This window comes from Trichosurus vulpecula, chromosome 8 (assembly GCF_011100635.1).
Source record: "Trichosurus vulpecula isolate mTriVul1 chromosome 8, mTriVul1.pri, whole genome shotgun sequence".
NCBI classification, from domain to species: domain Eukaryota; kingdom Metazoa; phylum Chordata; class Mammalia; order Diprotodontia; family Phalangeridae; genus Trichosurus; species Trichosurus vulpecula.
In genome coordinates, this window is record NC_050580.1 from 77,746,097 (window position 1) to 77,765,951 (window position 19,855).

Consider the following 19,855-nt stretch of genomic DNA (forward strand, 5'->3'; position numbering starts at 1 on the left):
TTGTCTCTTCGTTCCTAGCTCCAAGCACAAGGCATGCCTGGCCCAGGGCAGGAGTTGAATCAGTGTTTGATGGATTGGGCTGCCCCTTCCTTTCCATGACTGGATCACCACTAGGCTCCTCCCCCCTCCCACCCAACCTTCACTCAGCTCTAAAAACAATCTAAGGCATAGGACTGCCCTGTTCTGTGGTTCCTGATGGTCTACGGGATAAAGTATAAGTGTCAGAGGAGGGCCTCTCCCTCCAACCCACCTTTCCAGTCTCATTTTACATCACTCCCTTTATATACGCCCCATTCCAGTTGAACTAGACTAGCTATTCACCAATCTCCGCCTGCCTTCTCCCACCTCCAGGCCTTGGTGTAGGCTGTACCTCCCCTCTGGAATGCCTTCTCCACAGCTCCACCTACTGAAAACCTCACTTCTTTCAAGGTCTAGGTCAGGGGCCAAAGTGATCTCTCCTCTGCCCTTAGGACATTCTACCTTTTATCATGCTTGTGGATAATGGCATACTCCATCAGCAGAGAATCTGCTCCTTGAAAAAAGGGCCTGCTCTTTATCCCAGCATTTCCAGAGTCACATTTAGTGTCTTGCACATAGTGTTTCTCTAGGTGAATTTGCATCTTTCCAGCCCCTAGAGCAGCACCCTGCTCAGAGCAGGCAATAAAAGTTTAATGAATGAGCCATCATTTCTCTAGCCTACCTATTGTAATGCTCACTGTCCCATCTTTCCCTAAGCAACAGATGCAACATCTTGGAGGTTCAGTAACTGTCTTTTAACTTCTCTCCTTTCTTGAGAACACATTCAGATCCAAGTTTCACACAGTCAATGATAGCCAATCCCTTCTCCTCCCTACAGCCAAACTTCTATTGTCTGATTTAGTCTGAGGATGCTTTATGGTAGAGACAGGACCAACTTCGTCACCCCACGTTAAGATTTATGCAGCTTTTGAGCTCCTAAAAATTAATGTGCCATGAATGAAATGTATCAGCCACCACTGAAAGGGAAAGGGAAGGATTAGATATGGGTACTACTGTGTGTGTATAGACACACTTGAGTTTAATGTATTCCCTAAACCAGGACTCATCCTTACCTCTCTCCCTCCTAGGAGCCTCACACCGAGGCCTGAGTGAAGGATATCTTTAGCAGTAAAGAAATAAATCTTTCCCTCTTAGAACTTTATTCTTTTTTTTTGGAGGGGGGAAGACAAGGCAATTGGGGTGAAGTGACTTGCCCAAGGTCACACAGCTAGTGTGTCAAGTGTCTGAGGCCAGATTTGAACTCAGGTCCTCCTGACTCCAAGGCCAGTGTTCTATTCACTATGCCACCTAGCTGCCCCTAGAACCTTATTCCTAATTTTAAAAAAGCTTTTGTTGAAAAAGCCATATCAATGCTTTTAACAATAAGCACTCACAATCATTATGGTGGCAGAAGTCGGGGAGGAGGGAAGAAGATAATATGGGAACTAGCTTTTGCAAGTCATTTGGTGCAATCTTATTTTAGAGATGAGAAAATTGAGGCTCAGAAAGGTTAAGTGATGTGCCCCTGTCACAGAGCTAGTTGTACAGTCAACTTGAACCCAATAATCCTGACTCTTCAATCCCACTCAGGTCAACTCAACAAATGTTTAAGTGCCTGTTACCTATTAGGAACTAGGAAGACAAAAGCTGGTTTCTACTGGGTCAGTATTGCTAGAATGCAATCAGTATGACTATTAATATGCAAAAACTGAATTACTAAAAGGTCCTTACTTTTTAAAACTTACAGACTTTAAAAGCCCACTCTTCTTTATCCCTACATTCTTTGAGGCCTTTTTGTTGGCCCTGCCAGTGATCACATAAGCTAGTAGTTGTTAGAAACAAGATTTGAATTGAAGTCTGATTTCTGACCCTTTCTACAACAAAAATGCTTCAATGTGGTTTGTCTCTGGAGGTACTGCTTCTCAATGGAGTCAAAAAGAATGTTTGAGAAAAAAAAGAATTGGAGAAAAAGGAACTCTTTGGAAAGTCATCATGTATGGGTTGTTCTGTTTGGATGGGAGACCCCCATCCAAATGCTTTAGAAAGTGTAGAATTTGAGCCCCCCCCCCAAAAAAAAGTGGGGACTGAAAAAATCCTAGCCATCACGGAGCTGAGCAGGAACTAGAATATAGCCAAGAAAGGGTTTCTGAACCAGACAATCTAATTCAATTCGTTACCTAAACTTTTATTAAGTACCTCTGACAATGAAAAACACTATGCTGGAGCCCCAGGGTGGGGGTAGGGGTAGATTTAGATAACAGAAATCAGTCCTGAAGTCTAGTAGGCTGGGTATGAATTCTGACTCTGACCTAGGGCACATTCTTCCAATGATGAGTTGTGTGACTTGGGGAAGTCACTTAACCTATCTAAGCCAAGTTTTCCTCATATAAAAAATAAAGATATGGCCTACGTGATTCCTAAGATCTCTTCCACACTGTTTTAGATGATCTTCCTATAATAAGCATCACTTTATTTGTATAGCATTAAATTCCACAAAAATTAACTTTTCATATATGAAAAGTTATCCTACCACATACACAGAGTTATAATACAAAACAATATCCAAGCACTTTTAAGAGGTTGAAAAACAGAAGAAAAGGGGTTCTTATCATTTTTGTACTATGGACACTGCTAGTTTGGTGATGGCTACCTTTTCTCAAAATAAATGTTTTAAATGCAAAAAAGAAAAAAAAGACACTACAGGATTGTGAAAGAAACAAATTACACTGAAACACAGTTACCAAATATCAAAAAGTTCACGGATGTTAGGTTTAGAAGGCCCAAGAGGGAACCAGAAGACTGAGGAAGGCAGAGGGTATAAATCTGAGAAGACTTCATAGAAACTGGAACATGTGAGTTGGTTCTTAGAAGAGGGGTAGAAAGTAAAAAGCCAAAGAAGGGGAAGGACATCATAGTAGGCACAGACAACAGGAGGTGAGACAGCACATGGATGTTCAGGGGTGGTGGGGCTGCAGGATGGACAGTTCAGTTTGGCTGGAGAGTGCACAAGAAGGAGTAACTTGAGATTAAGGTTTAAAAGTCCCCACAGTGCCAGGGTGCTGGATGCCAGACAAAGAAATTTGACCTTTACACTATAGGAAATAGGAAACCTCTTATAGGGTTTTGAGCAGAGGACTGACATAAAGGTCAGAATGAATATGAAAAGACCAATAAGGAGGCCTTGGAATCAGCTGGGTAGTAATGAGGCACATACTGCAGCACCTCTTCTCCGCAGCAAGGTGAGCCTTTCATTCCTCTCTGATTCTCCATCCCACTGTCCACGGAGGCTGTTTCCACACAAACCACTCCCCCCACCCTCTCAGCCTCATACTTCATTAAGACAATAAAGAGCATTTCCAAGTGAGTTCCCTTTTTCCCTTCTCTATATCCTAAAAGCCTCTAATAATCCAAGAGTTAACCATTTCAACTCTGCCCTATCCCGTGCTCTCAAATCCCTTGTCCTATTACTGCTCTTTCCTTGCCAAACCTTAGCCCACTGAATGCAGCTGGAGGAAATCTCACATGTTACATTACAAATTCATTTTATCAAACCTCAGCTGGGCACTCCCCACAGCAAGAAAGTCCTTTTCTTCCTCTGCACTCGGTTCCCTGTTGCACTCCCCTCAGAAGTTTCTGAACCTTTTCTTCCCCTCCTCCCAGGTGAAGACCTTGTCTCTCTCACTAAACTACCATGCTCCTCAAAGTATCTTCCTTCTCTCCTCCCTTTCTTTGGCAAACTCACTTTCTGATCCAGTCAACCAGGACTTCTCTCTGTTCCTCACACACAATACTCCATCTCTGTCATTCTATTGATTTTTGACTACCTGTAAATGAACTTCCTCCTTACCTAAACCTGGGAGTCCTCTATGCTGAGAATGAACTCAAGAACCATCTTCTGTGGCATAGCAGTTCCAGATTTCAAACAGTATTACAAAGCACTAATCATCAAAACAATCTGGTACTGGCTAAGAAACGGAGTGGTGGATCAATGGAATGGACTGGCTACACAATACACAGCAGTAGATTAAAACAAAGTAATCTAGTGTTTGATAAACCCAAAGATCCAAGCTTTGGGGGCAAGAACTCACCATTTGAAGAAAAATTGCTGGGAGAACTGGAAAGCAGTATTGAAGAAACTAGACATAGCTTAACATCTCATACTGTATACCAAAATAAGGTCAAAATGAGTAAATGATTTAGACATAAAGAGTGATATAAGTAAGATTCTCAATCAAGTCCTAGTGCTATCAAGTGGTTTGACATAAAAAATGCATCGTTTTATCCATGGAAATTAAATGAAAGAAGCAGCACAGCCATCTCCTTTCCTGCTGCACTCAAGGAATGGACCATGAAGCCTTTCCACACAATTTGTGGTTGAAGTCTCCTTGGAGCGTTGTCTCCCTGGTTAGAAGAGGAGCTCAAGAGCAGGAACTGGCTTGGATTTCTAGGTGTATCTCTATCCCTTCGCACAATGCTTTGCTCTTTGTAAGTACTTACCAATTGCTTTTTTCATCCAGTTAAAAAAATAGAAATGAAGGGCATCTAGCACGACCAGATCTCAAATTACATTTTAAAACAATAATCATAGAAACTACTTAATACTGGCTAAAAAAAGAAAAGAAAAAAGGTCAACGGAATGACCAGATCAGTAAAATCTGAAAGCCCAAAATGAACGCAATAACCTGGTGGTCAATAAGCTCTAGGCTGGCATTTTCCATTATACACCAAAACAAGTTCCCAAGGCATAAGCAATCTAATGTAAAATGTCACACCACACAAAAATAAAAACAGAAGGAGGCATCTTTGGATCTATGGCTAGCTTGGAGAATTCTTAACCAAACATGTCACAGAGGTAATTATAAAAGACAAAACTGACCAGTTTTTATTATATAAAAATTTGAAATTTTTGTACAAAATTAATGCAATTAGAACAAGAAACTGTCAAGTGGGGAAAACATCTTTGTATCAAATACCTCAGATAAAAATCTGACATCTAAGATCTATAGGAATGACAAATATATTAAGGGTAATTTATTCTCTGATAGTTAAATGGTCATAGGATATGAACAGTTTGAAAAGGAAAGGCAAACTCAGTTTCCCATCTATAAAATGGGGGGGAAGGGATGGTTTAGATGGTTTCTGAAGTCCTTTCAAAGCTCTAAAGTTATGAGATTAGCTACTATATGAAAGGATGCTCCAAACAAACCCCTACTGAAAAAAAGGCAAATTTAAACAAGTTTCACCTTACACCCATAAAAAGAGCAGTGAAAGAAAATGGAAACAATCAATATTGTGTGAGCTATCGGAAGAGTCACACTATGCTTATGCTGTTGGTGGAGTTGTTAACTGGTCCATCCATGCTGGGGGAAAAAAACAACTTTCAATTATATCAGAAAAGCCATTCAATTTTTCACAGCCTTGGACTCAGCTATTATTACTTTTAAAAAGGACCAGAAAGGCAGTGAGCCAAAGTGGACTGAGGGTGCCAGGAAGACCTGGGTGCAAATCTTTCCTATTATACGAATTAACTGTCTGAGCAAGTCACTTAAATTCTCCATTTCCCAAGGAGCTCTCTGAGACGCTATGGTGCATTAGCAGAGGGGGTGGGCCTAGTGCAAATTCATTGGTGTAACCAATGAAAGTACAGGCCTGGATCCTCCACCCTCATCCCAAATGAAGAATACGAAGGGTCCAAAGAACTACAAAAGCCTTGTATGCACTGACACAAATGCAAGATGGAGAACCCAAGGAACCATATACATAATGGCTACAATCATGGAATCAAAACCAACACAAAAACATGGCTGAACTCAGGGTTTGATGAAATGGATAATATTATTCCTGGAGAGCAGAGGATGAAATATCCCTCTGCTCTTCTCCACAGAGCAGCTCTGGTAGACTACAGGTGGGTGACATGCTCTTACATTTGCTTACTGTGTAGGTCAGAGTTCCTTAACACATTTTCTTTGTTAAAAGGTGGGGTTCTTTAAAAGGGAGATTTCTATTGGGAAATGACTATAAGAATCTAAAAGATCAATTAAAATTTTTTAAAGTGTAATAAGAGCATATGGGACTTGTTTTGAAAATATGGGTTATATTGTGCAACCCCGAAGGAAATGATGTAATAAACACTCTGAATAAACTGAGGATGCTTCAATCCAGTGACACCAGCCTCCTGGACATTCCAGGCACAAGATACTCCATCCACCTCTTGGCTCCGGGCATTTTCTCTGGCTTTCCTCCATGCCTGGAAAGCTCTCCCTCTCCAACTGCTACTACTAATTTCCATAGCTTCAAGTTCCAATGAAAATCTCATCTTTTACAGGAAGATTTCCCCCAACCCCTCTTAATTCTAGTGCCTTTTCTTTGTTAGTTATTTCCTATTTATTCTGTATAAAGCTTGTCTGTATATATTTGTTTGCACATCGTCTCCCTTATTAGAATGTTAGTCTCTTGAGGGGAGGGAGTCTTTTGCTTTTTTGTGTCCCTGGCACCTGCCACTGTGCCTAGCACAGAGTAGGCGCTTCAATACATTTGGATATTGATTTCTGGAGTAATTCAGAGGCACCTCAAGAAGAATAGCAACAACAACCAAAGAATATGAAAGGAAATGTGGAGGGATAGTGAAAGGTCAGAAAAAGGAGAAATGGAAGGAAGAGAACAGCATAAAGCATGCAGGAGTGGGTGCAGACACCTCTAGGTGAGCAGAAGACAAGCCAGAGACAAAGACTTCACCCTGGTGAATCTCCGCCTCCACAATCGCCCTGCCATTCAGAACCCTCACTGAGCACATCTTCTCACCCAGATTATTACAATAACCTCAACGGGCTTTCCTGCTTCCACTCTTTCCCTGGTAGCTTTTCATCCATGTTAGGAATGCCCAATGAAAAGCCCCTCTACTCCAATATAGATCAGCAGCTGCTCTGCAAACTGATCTTGGAGAGTTGCTGGGGCACTGAGAGATTCCAGAGGCCTTGCCCAGGATCATAGAGCCAGTTCCTATCAAACGCAGTGGGAGTACTTCAATCCAGGTCTTCCTGACTGAGGCAGCTCTCCAATTCATTCTTCATCTCCTCCTATCACGGCTCCCCATTCCTCATGGCATTAACTTTGGATGCTGGTGGTCCTATACAATCTCCTTTCCGTATTTCCAGCCTTATTTAACCTACCCCACCATTCCAAGCACATCACCCTATTCTAGCACCCACTTTTGGCCCATTTTCTTGTTTCTCAGCCTTTGAACATACCACTCCTCCTCCTACCTTCCAATGGATACTTCTTTGCTGTCTTTTGAAAGCCCAATTGGAAAAGGAGACACTTCTTCTACAAAGCCTGCCTCCCAGTCCACTTCCAAAGGAATCTTTACCATTCCCACTTTCTCAGAGTACTTTATCTGAACCTCTCCACTGCACTGACCAGGCTCTCCTTATCGACAGGCTACATGGAAACACGTCTTTTAGTCCTTATTAGACTATTAAGTTGCTTAAGAACAGAGTCTGTCTCTGTATCCCCTAGTCCCTAACAGGTGCTTGGGCAGTGTTCAACAAACTGGTGAGCACATATGGTAGGTGCTCAAAAGATCAGGACATGAGAAGAAGTCAAAGATTGCCCAAATCAATCAACAAGTCTGATGACCACACTGGTCGAACACACAGAGTATTTCTGCCTGAGCTCTTTCTAGTCTGGGTCCTCCTTCTGGTCCTCCCCAACCTTCTGTGGACTTCAGCATCAGTACCTTTAAGGCAAGAGACACTCTCCTACAGCCCAGGCCTGTGTGCACACCAGTTAGAGAGTAACGGAAGGCAAGGGCTGGTAAGGGAGAACGGCAGAGACCATGAGCAGCCTCCAGGGGAGGGCAGCTCCAGAAACAGAGTGGAGATATAGGACAGATTATCTGGGCAGCATGGCACATGAATAAATCCATGACCTCCAAAGATAGCTTACCCACATTGACCATGGACAATCCCCTTAACCTCAATCTCCTTCTCTGTAAAATGGGGATAATGATACTTGTATCTCACAGATTTACTACGAGGAAAGGTATTTACAAACCTTACAACCTACAGAATTATGAGCAGTTAGCACTTCCTACCTTGCAGCATTTTCTAAGTCAAATTAGAAAAGATCTTCCTGGGTAGGACCAATCTGAGTCACAGGTCTAGCCACATCCAGCCAAAAGTCTTGTGCTCCTTCCCCCTTAAGTCTTTTTCCCCAAAGCTAAGCAGTTTCACTAACCTGCTAACAGCACCGTCCAACGGACAACCAGGAGAGCTCATCTAGTTCAACATCTATTTTGCAGATGAGGAAACAAGAGGCCTGAACAAGTGATGAGCCCAGGGCAATAACGAGCCCAGTAGAGAAGCAGCAGAGCTTGGATTTTGACCAGGTCCTGATGCTTAATCTAGGACTGATCCCACTACACCATGATGCTTGCCACATCACAACCTTCAATGGACTAATTATTTGCCTTCAGCTTATTGCTAAGAGATGCTGTGTCACGCTAGGAGCATGATATGGGTCCTATGTCATTCTCCCGAAGCAAACCAAGGGTACATTTTGAGGAGGAAGAAAGTAAAAGAACTGATCATGCCATCTGGAAAGTACTCTCAGAACCTTCCTCATAAACCACTTAGAAAACCAGAAGGAAGAGTATGTTCCAGTAACTACTGCACTAAGTCAGAATCCTGGAGTCCCACAGTTAATTCTGGCTCTATCTCTAACTGATGACACAAGGTAAGCCTCCTCCTCTTTGGTATATTTCACTATCTTCATTTACAAAATGGGGGACCAACCTCTTCCCTCAAGTACAACAAAAGCAGCAGTATATGCTTTCAGAGGGGGTCTTACCACCACAGGATAATAAACCTAAATCCAGTATTTATGGTACCTGTGAGTTCAGGACACAGAAATGCTAACTATAATTGCAGTTTATTTCTACTTATACCACAAAGACTGGAACTGACACTGATTTCTACAGCCTAATCAAAAAAGCTCATGCTAAACTGCTATGCCACAGAGCCCAGGGGCATTCTGACTTTAAAAGTGCTTGTCTGATATACTACATATTCCCAAAAAGAAGGTGGCTCACATCTTTGTCAAATTAACTTTCAGAGGCATACTAAAGAAAGATGCCAGGTTACCATACGCCACACAGTTGGGTCTTAAAGAGAACAGAGGGGTCAAAACAAAAAAACAAAAAAGGTGCTCAAGCTGGGACAAAAAGAAGGCAAGCTTTGGCCACAGGCTGTGCCTACTGATTCAGAAAGGCACCTCCTAGGCTAGGCTGGAACACCCTTATCTTGATGGAGAATCCTGCCCTGCCATAAAAGCAGAATTCCAGACAAAACTAGGGAGGGATCTCCTCCCCTGCCCCCCCCCCCCCAAACTCTTACAGGAAACGGCCTTTCCCATCTCCTCAGTGCTACATGCTGTCTGTTCCTTGTATCTCTACCTAGGGGAGATGTGTAGCAAGCGCTCCCCATGTTTTGTTTATACAAAGCGGCCGGATGAATGAAGCTGCTCAATATTCTAGGAACAGCTCTTGCCAATGGCAGTAGGGCAGAGACACCATGTTCCCTGTGTGGAGGAAAGCCAAGGCTGCAGGTTGCTTCATAAACTGTGTAGCTCTACACCTAGAGCTGGCTAAATCTCTTCCAGAGCTAGCTTCTGGGTAAATGAGCTACGTTTGCAGATGGTTTTGCAAATCTTTAAGTATTCTATAAATGTTGGCTATTATCATAAAGTATATTCAGAAATATAACAGAGAAGAAGTGATTAGGACAGTAAGGTGTAATAAAGCAGAGGAGCCGATATTAGGTTCTGACCATGAAAGAAGAGTACAGGCTATGCGTTAAACTCAGGGTGGTTGTGTCCCAATCATTGTTTGCAAACTAGTATTTATTGGGACTGTGCTAAAAACCCAGAAATCTCAGTTTCTTCTCTACCAAAGTAATGATCATCATAAAAATCTTTATTAAATAGCCATTCTACTTTACTTAATGCAATATAAATTATTAGAGATGAGCAGAAAACAATGATTGAAATCAATGTGTGAGGGATAACCCAAATGATAATGTTATGGATCAACAATAAAAATGTAGATTCTACAAGGAGAAAATAGCACTTTATAGATGCTATGTAAACACAAAGGCATTGAGATCTACACATGGGATGATTAATATTGCCTAGAAAATCATATTTTTTGAAGCAAATTTCTCTGATAAAGGTCTTTCCAAGATGAAGAAGAAACTCATTCAAATTTATAAAAATAGGAGCCATTTCCCAAATGCTAAACAGTCAAAGGATGTGACCCTATTCTTTCCCTCCCATCTTCCCAGTTGGAAAAACAAAATAAAAAACAAAGCCATTGTAACGAACACGCAGAGCTGAGGGAAACAAATTCCTGCATTGGCTAAGTCCCCAAAATGTCTCACTCTGCATCCTGAGTCTTGAGTCTATCACCTCTTGGTCAAGAGGTCTATGTTTTGTCACCATAGGTCCTCCGGAATCCTGCTTGGCAATGCATCGATCATAGTTCTATAAACTATAATTTGTTCAGCTATTCCCCTCCTAATGGGTACCCCTAGTTTTCAAATCTTTGCCATCATCAAAAGTGCTGCTGTAAACACTTTCATACATATAGGTCTATTTAAAAACACCAAAAAGCTCCACAAACCACCACAATACAATCAATGTATGCTGGGGAATATAAAAAAAAGTTCCTGCTCTTGGAGCTCATATTCTCATGGTCATATCAAAAAATCAGGATTTGAACTCCAAGTTGTGTACTTTCCGCCTTCCCTCTGGGATTCCCTCCAACTTATCCTGTAAATCTAACTATCCTGGAATTTCCAATTCAGTATCAGTAAATATAGGAAATACCTGCAAGAGAAGGTGAACAGGACAAACCAAGGGAATACTAGAAACAAAGTTCAACGTGGGGTGAGGGAGAAAGTACAGCATAAACAGAGAGGCTCTGGAACAGAGAAACTCAAATGGAGGGAGACGCTGGTTAAGAAGAAGTGAAAAAATAGATGAATGTGCCCCAGGAGACAGTGATGGGCAGAGGAAGCTGGGAGCATGCTCTGGGCTAAGGCTGGGCTGGGATTTCAGAGGCCTGACCAAGCCCAAGCCCTCACTCATAGGAAGATTCAAATAAACCACATGGTTCTAGGAAAATAGCAGCTTGAGGGGACAGAAGTAGCAGAACTGTTTGGAATAAAAGTGTCAAGAGCAAGCGGGAAACGCTATTCCTTAAAGCTACCAGATGAGAAAGCAGACACCACTGATGATTGGAAAAGGAAGGAAGACTGAACTGTGCAGAGCCTGGCTAAGCCTCCTGTGGGAGAGCTGGAGAGAGAAGTGTGTGCTTCCATGCTGGACAATGAGAGAATGTCAGGAAAGGAATCAGATTCCTGTTTGCAGAGGACAGGAAACAAAATCATTCCCAGAAAAGACTTCAAACCAGGGACGACTATGCACATATATCTACTTCAGGGTATTTGAGGTGGTCACTGCACCTCAGGCTCCAAGGAAGGGTCTGAATCAGGAGAGGAAACAAAGCTTTAAGTTCCAATACATAAAACACCTTTTCCTTTCAAAGGCCAAGGATAACCCAAGGCTCTAGGTCATCCCGAGCCTTAATAATAATAATTATTAATAATGATGATGATAGCTCGCATTTATAGAGTGCTTATTATGTGTCAGGCACCATGTTGAGCATTTTGAAAATCCCATTAGACAATCAGGGAAGGTTTCTTATGTGAGAATATACTCTGACTACACTTGCTATTCCTCTAACCCTTCTTTCCGGTCTTTGAGAAATAAATTATTTTCTCCTTCTTTCAAAAGCTAAATCTTTTGCTTGTACTCTAGATTCCAATGGAAAGGGCCTAGCTTTCAAACCAACCTTCCCCTCTCTAACCTGCAGGCACTCTGCTCAAAGGGAATGTAAATTTTAATCTCTGAAACTTTTTTTTCCCTTTTTTCTCTTAATGACCAGCCTTAACCCTAAATCACTCAGGCTCTCAAAGACTGGCTAAATTATTAGCCTAGGTCCTAACCCAAGACCTACTTGGTCACTGTTTGGGCCCTGATTGGGTCAAAAGGAATGTCAATAGCAATTGTTTCCATTCCAGCTAGAAACCTTGAGCGTCTTCTCCTCCCAGATTGATTTTTTTTTTAGAGGTCATTCTGTACCTCATTTATAATTAAGCCTTAACCATTAAATGGACGTTGAGACCTATGAAAGACCTTAGCTTGAAAAGGCCAAGGTCCCCCACTGCATCCCAGGCCATCTCCAGTCATCCTGATCTGTATCTGGCCCCTGGATCCAGATGGCTCCAGAATAGAGAGTGAGGATGGTGACTTTGCACAGCCCTCCCTCACTGTAACCCAACTCACTTGCACATCCTGGCATCACCTCCCTGATGTCCTGGTCCTCTTTGAGAATGAAGGACAAACACCAACAGCAAGCCTTCTCTATCATCTACAGTCTTCCTCCCTACCCATCCTTTCACCAGGTGCTTTTAACTATGCACAGGTTTTTCCAAACCCTAAAAACAAACAAACAACCCAGTATTTGCTCTTGACTGTTCCTTCTGCTACCTTCCCATCTCCCCTAAACCAATTCCCCTTTAAAAATTTCTTATTTCTCGAAAAGTTGTACCACTATTCTTCCACCCACAAAGCCTGTCCTCATCATCAGGTACAACAGATCTGTCACACAGTCCTTTGAATTCTTCCTTTAAAATGTCTTTTGGATTAATTTCTTTCTGCACAATCCTAAACTGAGGTCCTTACATTCCTATGCAAGAACTGATCTATTTACTCCTTCTCATCTCTCCCTCCTTTAATCTGTCCTGAATGAGCACCAGGTTAATCTTAAAATAAATATTTTCCATCACATCATTCTCTCAGCCAAGAACCTTCCAAAATGGCTCCCCACTGAATAAAGCACCAATCTAAACTGTCTGGCTTAGTACCCCAGGCTCCCTTCGTTAGAGCCCATCTTTCTGGTTTAGTTTGATCTCCACTACTCTATCTTGCTCATTGAACTGTAGTTAAATCAGTCTCAGTTTCCCACAACCACACTTCTATCCTTGCACATTAAAGGACCACATTGCCAATACTTGGTATATAGGGTCCTGATGTATAGCAGCCAGTTTATTTTATTTCTGGGTGTGTACTGGGAAAGGGCACAATAAATAATAAGCAGAGAGAGACATTTAGCTCATTTAATAGCAAAAAGAGAATGAGTGGCTGAAAAGGAGTGGTCAATCTCCCAAAATGTCAACCTGGGAGGAATGTGTAGGTTACTTCTGGGATAAAGACACCAGAAAGTTGGGTACTAGAGAATGGCTAATGTATCTAAACTCAATATCTCACTCTGCTGTATTCATTCTGTTTGTTTTGTGGGACATGCAGGAACTTGGACTAGTCAAAAGTTCTTTTGACCCTCTTCTGTTTCAAAGGATTGATGAGAGGTGAGTAGAGACTGAAGGGCTTCTTCTCCCCCGCCCAAAGGGTCAGGTAGGAAGAAGTGGGTGACACCTTTCTGTTTAGAGAACCCTTGTATCTGACAGTGGAGTACTGTTAACTCCCATAAAAGATTAAGACAGTGAATGGACAGACCAAGACACTGGAGCTTCCTAAAGGGTTCCTGGCCACAGTCTAAGGTACTATCTTTTACAAGTGCCCACACACATCTTAAGGGCAAGGTGAGGTGATAGAGTGGACAGAGTAGAGTGCTAACAAGGTGAGGAAGACCTACCTCAGACACTTCAAATTGTTTTTATTCTACACTTAATTAAATACCAAATAAAACAGGCATTTCCAAAAACATGGTAAAAACAGAAAAAAAGGTTGTCCATGACATGGCAGATCTCCGGTATGTGCAGTGTGCTTTTCTTTTTGAGTATATAGTAAACTCAACCTGTGGCACTCAGAGCTGTGCAGCCTTGCCTGTGCTATGTGTGACCCTGGGCAAGTCACTTAGACTGTCAGCTTCAGTTTCCTCATCTATAAGTTTGGGATAATAACAGCACATGTATCTCACAGGGCTTTTGTGAGGAGGATCAAATGAGATAACTCATGTAAAGGAGCTATATATTTTGTCCCCAGCACAGTGCTTTGCACATAATAGGCACAAAATGAATGAAACTGAATTTAACTGCCTTTGTGTGCCTTTCCCTGCCCCCTCCCTTTTTGACATCCAGGGCAAGCGTTTACATGGTGGTCAGAAGAAGTGATACAAGAACACTCTCAAGATCTCTCTTAAGAACTACGGAATTGAGTGACATGCAAGACACTGGCACAGGACTGCTCAGCATGGCGTGCCCACATTAGAGAAGGTGCTGTGCTCTATTAGCAAAGCAGAATTGAGACAGCTCAAAGAAAACGCAGCATGCGCTTGGAGCATCCACCCCATGTTCACACTGACTATTTGTGCCTGACCTGTGGTAGAGCATTCCGAGCTCATATGGGTCTCATCAGCCACAGTCAGACACAGTGAAACTTGACTCTAGCATAGTGATGTCATTTTCTCTTTGAGACTGAAGGACAACAACCAACCAACTATCCTTCTATCTGTCCAGATTAAAAAAAAAAAGGTTTCAAACCCACCCCCACCCCCCAGTCACTGCCACAGCTTTCCTTCCTATGCTGCTCCCTTTACTATCTCTTGGCAAAAATAAAACTAAACCTCCCTCCCCTCCATACCCCTAAACACCCAACACAGTTCACCAAGACCAATTCCTCTACATGTAACCTTCTTACCATCCCCAGACCACCTTCTTGAGCAGACTACCCTGACTACCATTTCCCCAACTCTAATCTTCAGTACTCTCTTCTAGTATTGGTACTTTCCCTGTTGCTTCCAAATATACCCAAATGTAACTCCGTTCTTAAAAAATCTTAGCATCCTTCTAGCGATTCTTATTTTTCTCCTCCTCTTCTCAGCTCAACTCTGAAAAATATACCACAGACTCTCAGCCAAGTTAGCGGCCTGGGCAAGTGGCCCAAATCTCCTACATCTACTTCGGCAAAACACTGAAGTTCCCACTAGACTGAATAATGCTCAAGAAATGCAATCAGAAACTACGTTAAATAACATCTTATACCCTAGAATTACACAAAGAGGTTCCCCTTTGATCCCTCAGAAGACTCAGGGCCAGTACTGGGTAGCCTTCCAGTAGGACCAAAGATGTCTCAATCATTCTGTGTTGTATGTGGTTGCAACTTCCGTAAGAAAGCCCCAGGGTGGGGAACCAGGAAGCCCCGAGGACCACTGAAGTGACAAAACACTTAGACTAGGATGGGCCACAGCCTAGGGGCTCTGAGGTCCCTAATTCCTGGGGGTGGAAATCAGAACAAGATCCCAGGTGACCCAGGGCAATACCTAGTAGGGCGGACTAACTCACACACAGAAGTGTGAAGAGGATTGGGAGTAGATCTGGTCCCTGGCACAATGCCCCAGCTCAGTAACTAAAGCTGGAGAGATGAGCAAAACACTAACCAGTACTAAAAATTGTTGTAGTTGTAGAGATCCCCCACAAAAGGAAGGAATAACTGCAAGCAGATAATTAAAGAAAACAAATTTCCACAGACTACATAAATACCTAGAAGAAACAAAACTGAAGGGAAGGGGCAGGGATGGGGTGGGGTGGGGGGAACCTCTGGAGTAAAAAATTAGAAGAAAAAATAACTTAGAAAACGGAGTAAAGTTACCCCAAGAAATGGATTCCCTGAAAATCATTACCGACCCAACAGAAATCAAATGAGACCAAAAAAAAAAATCAAGACTAAAAAAGAAAAAAAAAGTAAGATATCTGATCTAGAGAACAGATTAAGGAGAGAGATGATGTAAAAATCACTTGACTCCTTGAAAACCATGCTTTTTACCAAAACAATTTTTTAAAGCCTAGACCCTGTATTCCAAGAAATCATAAATGAAACCTGCCCAGATCATCAGAGCCAGAAGGAAAAGAGAAGATAGAATCCTGAAGAGAAGCCCCAAAGCCCGTTATGTCATAGACAAAATCCAAAGCTTCCATGTCAAAGAAAAAATTCTGCGAGCATCCAGGAGATATTGGAATGTAATATGCCAAAAGGGGCACAAGTGATAGATTCACAACCAAGTAATTGTCCTTGCAAAGCTGAAAATAATCCTAATGGGGAAAAAAATGGATCTTTAGTGGAACAGAGGAGTTCCAATTATTTCTGAGAAGATCAGAGCTAAGTAGGAACTCTGAAACAGAAAACACAAGAGTCCAGAGAAACCTAAAGGCAAGTTTACTTGAGCAACTGGAAGGAGTTCTGTGCTGATTTCGTACTAAAATATCAATAGAGAGAGGAAACAAGGGTCCCTGCAGACTTAATGTCTATTGAGAGACTCTGAAGGGAGTATAAAAGGAGGGACACACGTGTAAAAGGAAGAATAGGGTGGGACGTGGGAAGTTATCATAAATGGGTTTCATGAATGATAAAATGTAAACATGGAAGAAGGGGCTGGGACAATGGGCATCATATGAACATCATTCTTATCTGCAATGGACAAAAGGAGGGCTTCTACACATACATCCAGACACACAAGCATACACAGAGATGGGGGTGGGGGGTGGAGGGAATTAAGAGGAGGACAGTACTGGAGTCAAAAAGCAAAACTTCCTGAAGAGGTGATTGGAAGGGGAGTGGGGGAGAAGAATGATGGAGACAGAATCTAAAGGGGTGCATAAGATTGCCTCTTACACAACTGAAGAATGTATAGGAATGTCATGGAATGATATTATGCTGTAAGAAATTACAAGTTTCAGAGAATCCTTCATAGTGTGAACTGAGAAAGACTGAAGTGAGCAGAAATTTATACAACAACATTGTAAAGAAAACAACTCTGAAAAACTTAAGAACTCTGATCAAAGCACTGACCAATCATCTCTCCAGAGGACCTATAACGAAGCATGTTACTCGCCTCCTCCTGACAACTGCTGGACACAAGGTGCAGAAGCACAAAGTTTTGGACATGGCCACCGTATGGATGGGTTTTGACTATGTTTATTACGTGTTTTTTTTTCTTCTCCCTCATTTAATGGGGTGGAGGAAGGGAAGGGTCCAGGATTGAAGGGAGAGCTAGCAATAATGATTGCCTCCCCCCCCCCCAAAAAAAGGCCATTGTAACTTTTTTTTAACTACACATAGGAGAACAAAAGGTTAGAAGAAAGCACCAACAGGTAAGACAGTTTTGAAAGCATCAAATGTATTCTATAGATAAAAGCAAGTGGTATGAAACGTAAATTCACAATTTCTAGATGAAAATCTAGAATTTTCTCTTGGGGTTCTGCTGTTGTGTACAGAAATGCTCTTTTCTGATGTGTAAGTTTAGAACAAAAAAATTTTTTTTTAAATCTAAATTTGGTTCTTCTACCTTCTCTTCTTTTACTCACTTCTCACCCCTCTGCAATTTCTTCTGTGTTCTTGGTTCTCTCACCTGTCCAACAACCACTCCTCTTCTCGGGCATCAGGTTCTGCTGCCAGAACCAGGCAGATCCATCCTTGTACTCACTATACTCTTCTCAAGAAAGGAGGCCATGTGGTACATGGAAGAAAACTGGCCTTGGGTTATATCCTGGTTCTGCAACCTATGAAAAAATGAGTGATCCTGGGCTAGTCATCTAATCTCTCAAAGCCTATTTCCCCAAGAGTTAACTCCCAGGTTCACAGGGTTAAGGCAATCGACTAATACATAAAAAAAGTGCTTGGTAACCAAAATGCACCCAGAAATTCAAGCTATCATCAGATGGTCAGTCCCGGGCTCTGCTCTGCTTCAAATGGAAGGTGCTGACTACAGAAGAAAGGGTCAGCATACCCTGTCTTCTTAAGCCTGACTCCCACAGCTCCCTACTTAGGCACTTGTTAGGGTCTACAGTAATCAGGAGCAACGTTTTTGAACAGCAGAGCCTTAACTGGGCAGATTAAACAAAAAACCCTTTGGAGTCTTCAAATGAAAGAGAGAGAAGGAGATGGGGGTGGGGTGCAAAGGGAGATCTGCAAAAATAAACTTCAATCATCATAGAAGAAAAGCACCTTGGCCACAAATGACCTTGTATCTCCTTCCTCAGCACCAGAAAGTGACACCAAACAGGTACAAAAGTGAACCTGACAGGGTGAAAGAAGAGAGAGAATAGAATCAATAGAGGTATGGGGAATAGGTTTTCACAACATGACTATTATGGATATGTTTTGCCTAACTACACATATATAACCTATATGGAATTGCTTGCCTTCTCAATGGGGGGGGGGGGGCAGGGAGGGAGGAAGGGAGAGAATTTGGAATTCAGTTTTAAAAACAAATGTTAAAAATTGTTGTTTATGTCACTAAGGAAAAATTAAATACTAAATAAATACAAAAAAATGAAATAAAAAAAAAGTGAACCTGATAGCAGGGCTCTAATGGGAAAAGGGCACAAAGTAAACAGAGAGGAGACCCACTGAGCCATAAACAGTCCTGCAGAGAGAACAGATTCTGGGTTACCTTAGGTTTGGAACCTCGCCAGTATCAGGTACTATACCACTGCCTGTCTGGTACGCCCCAAAGTAGAAATGCATTTTGAGGGAAAATGTGGGCTACCCTACTGTGCAACCCAAACTTCCCCTTGCTCACTTCTCTGCCATGCATCTGGACAGCAATAGCCACCCTGCCTGGAGGATCTAACTGGCACAACAGAGCAGCCTATGCTCCCTGAGCAAGCACATGGCCAAGTACAGACCATTCCTGCCAAAGGACCAAGTGTAATGAACTATCTCCTCCACATTTTGTTCAGGTCTGGGTGGGGTGACAAAATAAGAGAAGATAGTAAGACACTAGGAAGTTGTGCCCAAAGTAATGCTCATTCTCCAAGGCCCTTAAGGAACAGTCTGCTTCTTTTTTGTATGGTGTCCCTGCAAGGAGCACAATCGCTGGCAAACAGTAAGGGAGCAGCGTTAATCATGATGCATTAGTTTATCAGTTGAAAACTATTTATTAATGATTGAATACACTGCTAACGTCTGGGAGACAAAAAAATCTTGACGGTCTCTATTCTCAAGGCTCTCACAGTCTGAAAGAGAAAATTTATCTAAGAAATGTCAACTTCAGTGCAAATGGGCAGGCTTCTGAAGTCACAAGGGTGCAATGGAAGGGCACGGGAAGGGCCAAGCACCGGGTAGACAAAAACAAGAACTGGAAGCAGTCCTTGCCCTCAAGGAGCTTAAATTCTAACAAAGAAACCCACCTGTATTTTTTTTGGACAGGGGAAGACAGGGCAATTGAGGTTAAGTGACTTGCCCAAGGTCACACAGCTAGTAAGTATGTCAAGTGTCTGCGGCTGGATTTGAACTCAAGTCCTCCTAAATCCAGGGTGGGTACTCTACTCACTGCACCACCTAGCTGCCCTGATCCACCTGTATTTTTAGGAGTGTGGCTGGGGCAATATTTTGGGTAGGAAAAGTTGCCAGGGGACTTAGGAAAACAGACCGGCAAACTCCTTTATAGGAGTAATGCAGCACGAATCTGATGATGGTTCCAGATTTAGAAAACACATTTGGGTGTGCAAAGGTACTGGAAGGAGGCAAGCTAGCTGGTGAGAAGATGGTGGGGAATAAAGCATGGCTGAAAGAGTAGGTCCTGTGAGGTTCTCATTCATGAAGCACCATGGAGGGGGAAAGGGTTTTTAGACACTCCAGCAAGGCGCCCTGCAAAAAGAATGGCAATGGAATAAAGTAGATCTGATGTAAATGTCTGACTTGGTGTCTCCTTGGTAAAGAATGGCTCCTCTCTAGTCATTTTTACGAACGTATTTGCAAA

General features: G+C 42.3%; 1 protein-coding gene across 2 annotated transcripts in view; it reads right to left on the reverse strand.

The window, feature by feature from the left end:
• Positions 1–19,855, reverse strand: part of UBTD1 (ubiquitin domain containing 1) — a 53,826-nt gene that overhangs the window by 25,020 nt on the left and 8,951 nt on the right. The window contains exon 1 of one of the 2 annotated variants that reach the window (XM_036735205.1): positions 17,501–17,625. The exons of the other annotated variant lie outside the window; for it this stretch is intronic. Coding sequence (XP_036591100.1) covers positions 17,501–17,531 — 31 coding nt within the window. The 5' untranslated portion in view covers positions 17,532–17,625. Of the gene's footprint in view, positions 1–17,500; positions 17,626–19,855 lie in introns of those variants that run through there. 2 annotated transcript variants of the gene reach the window in all.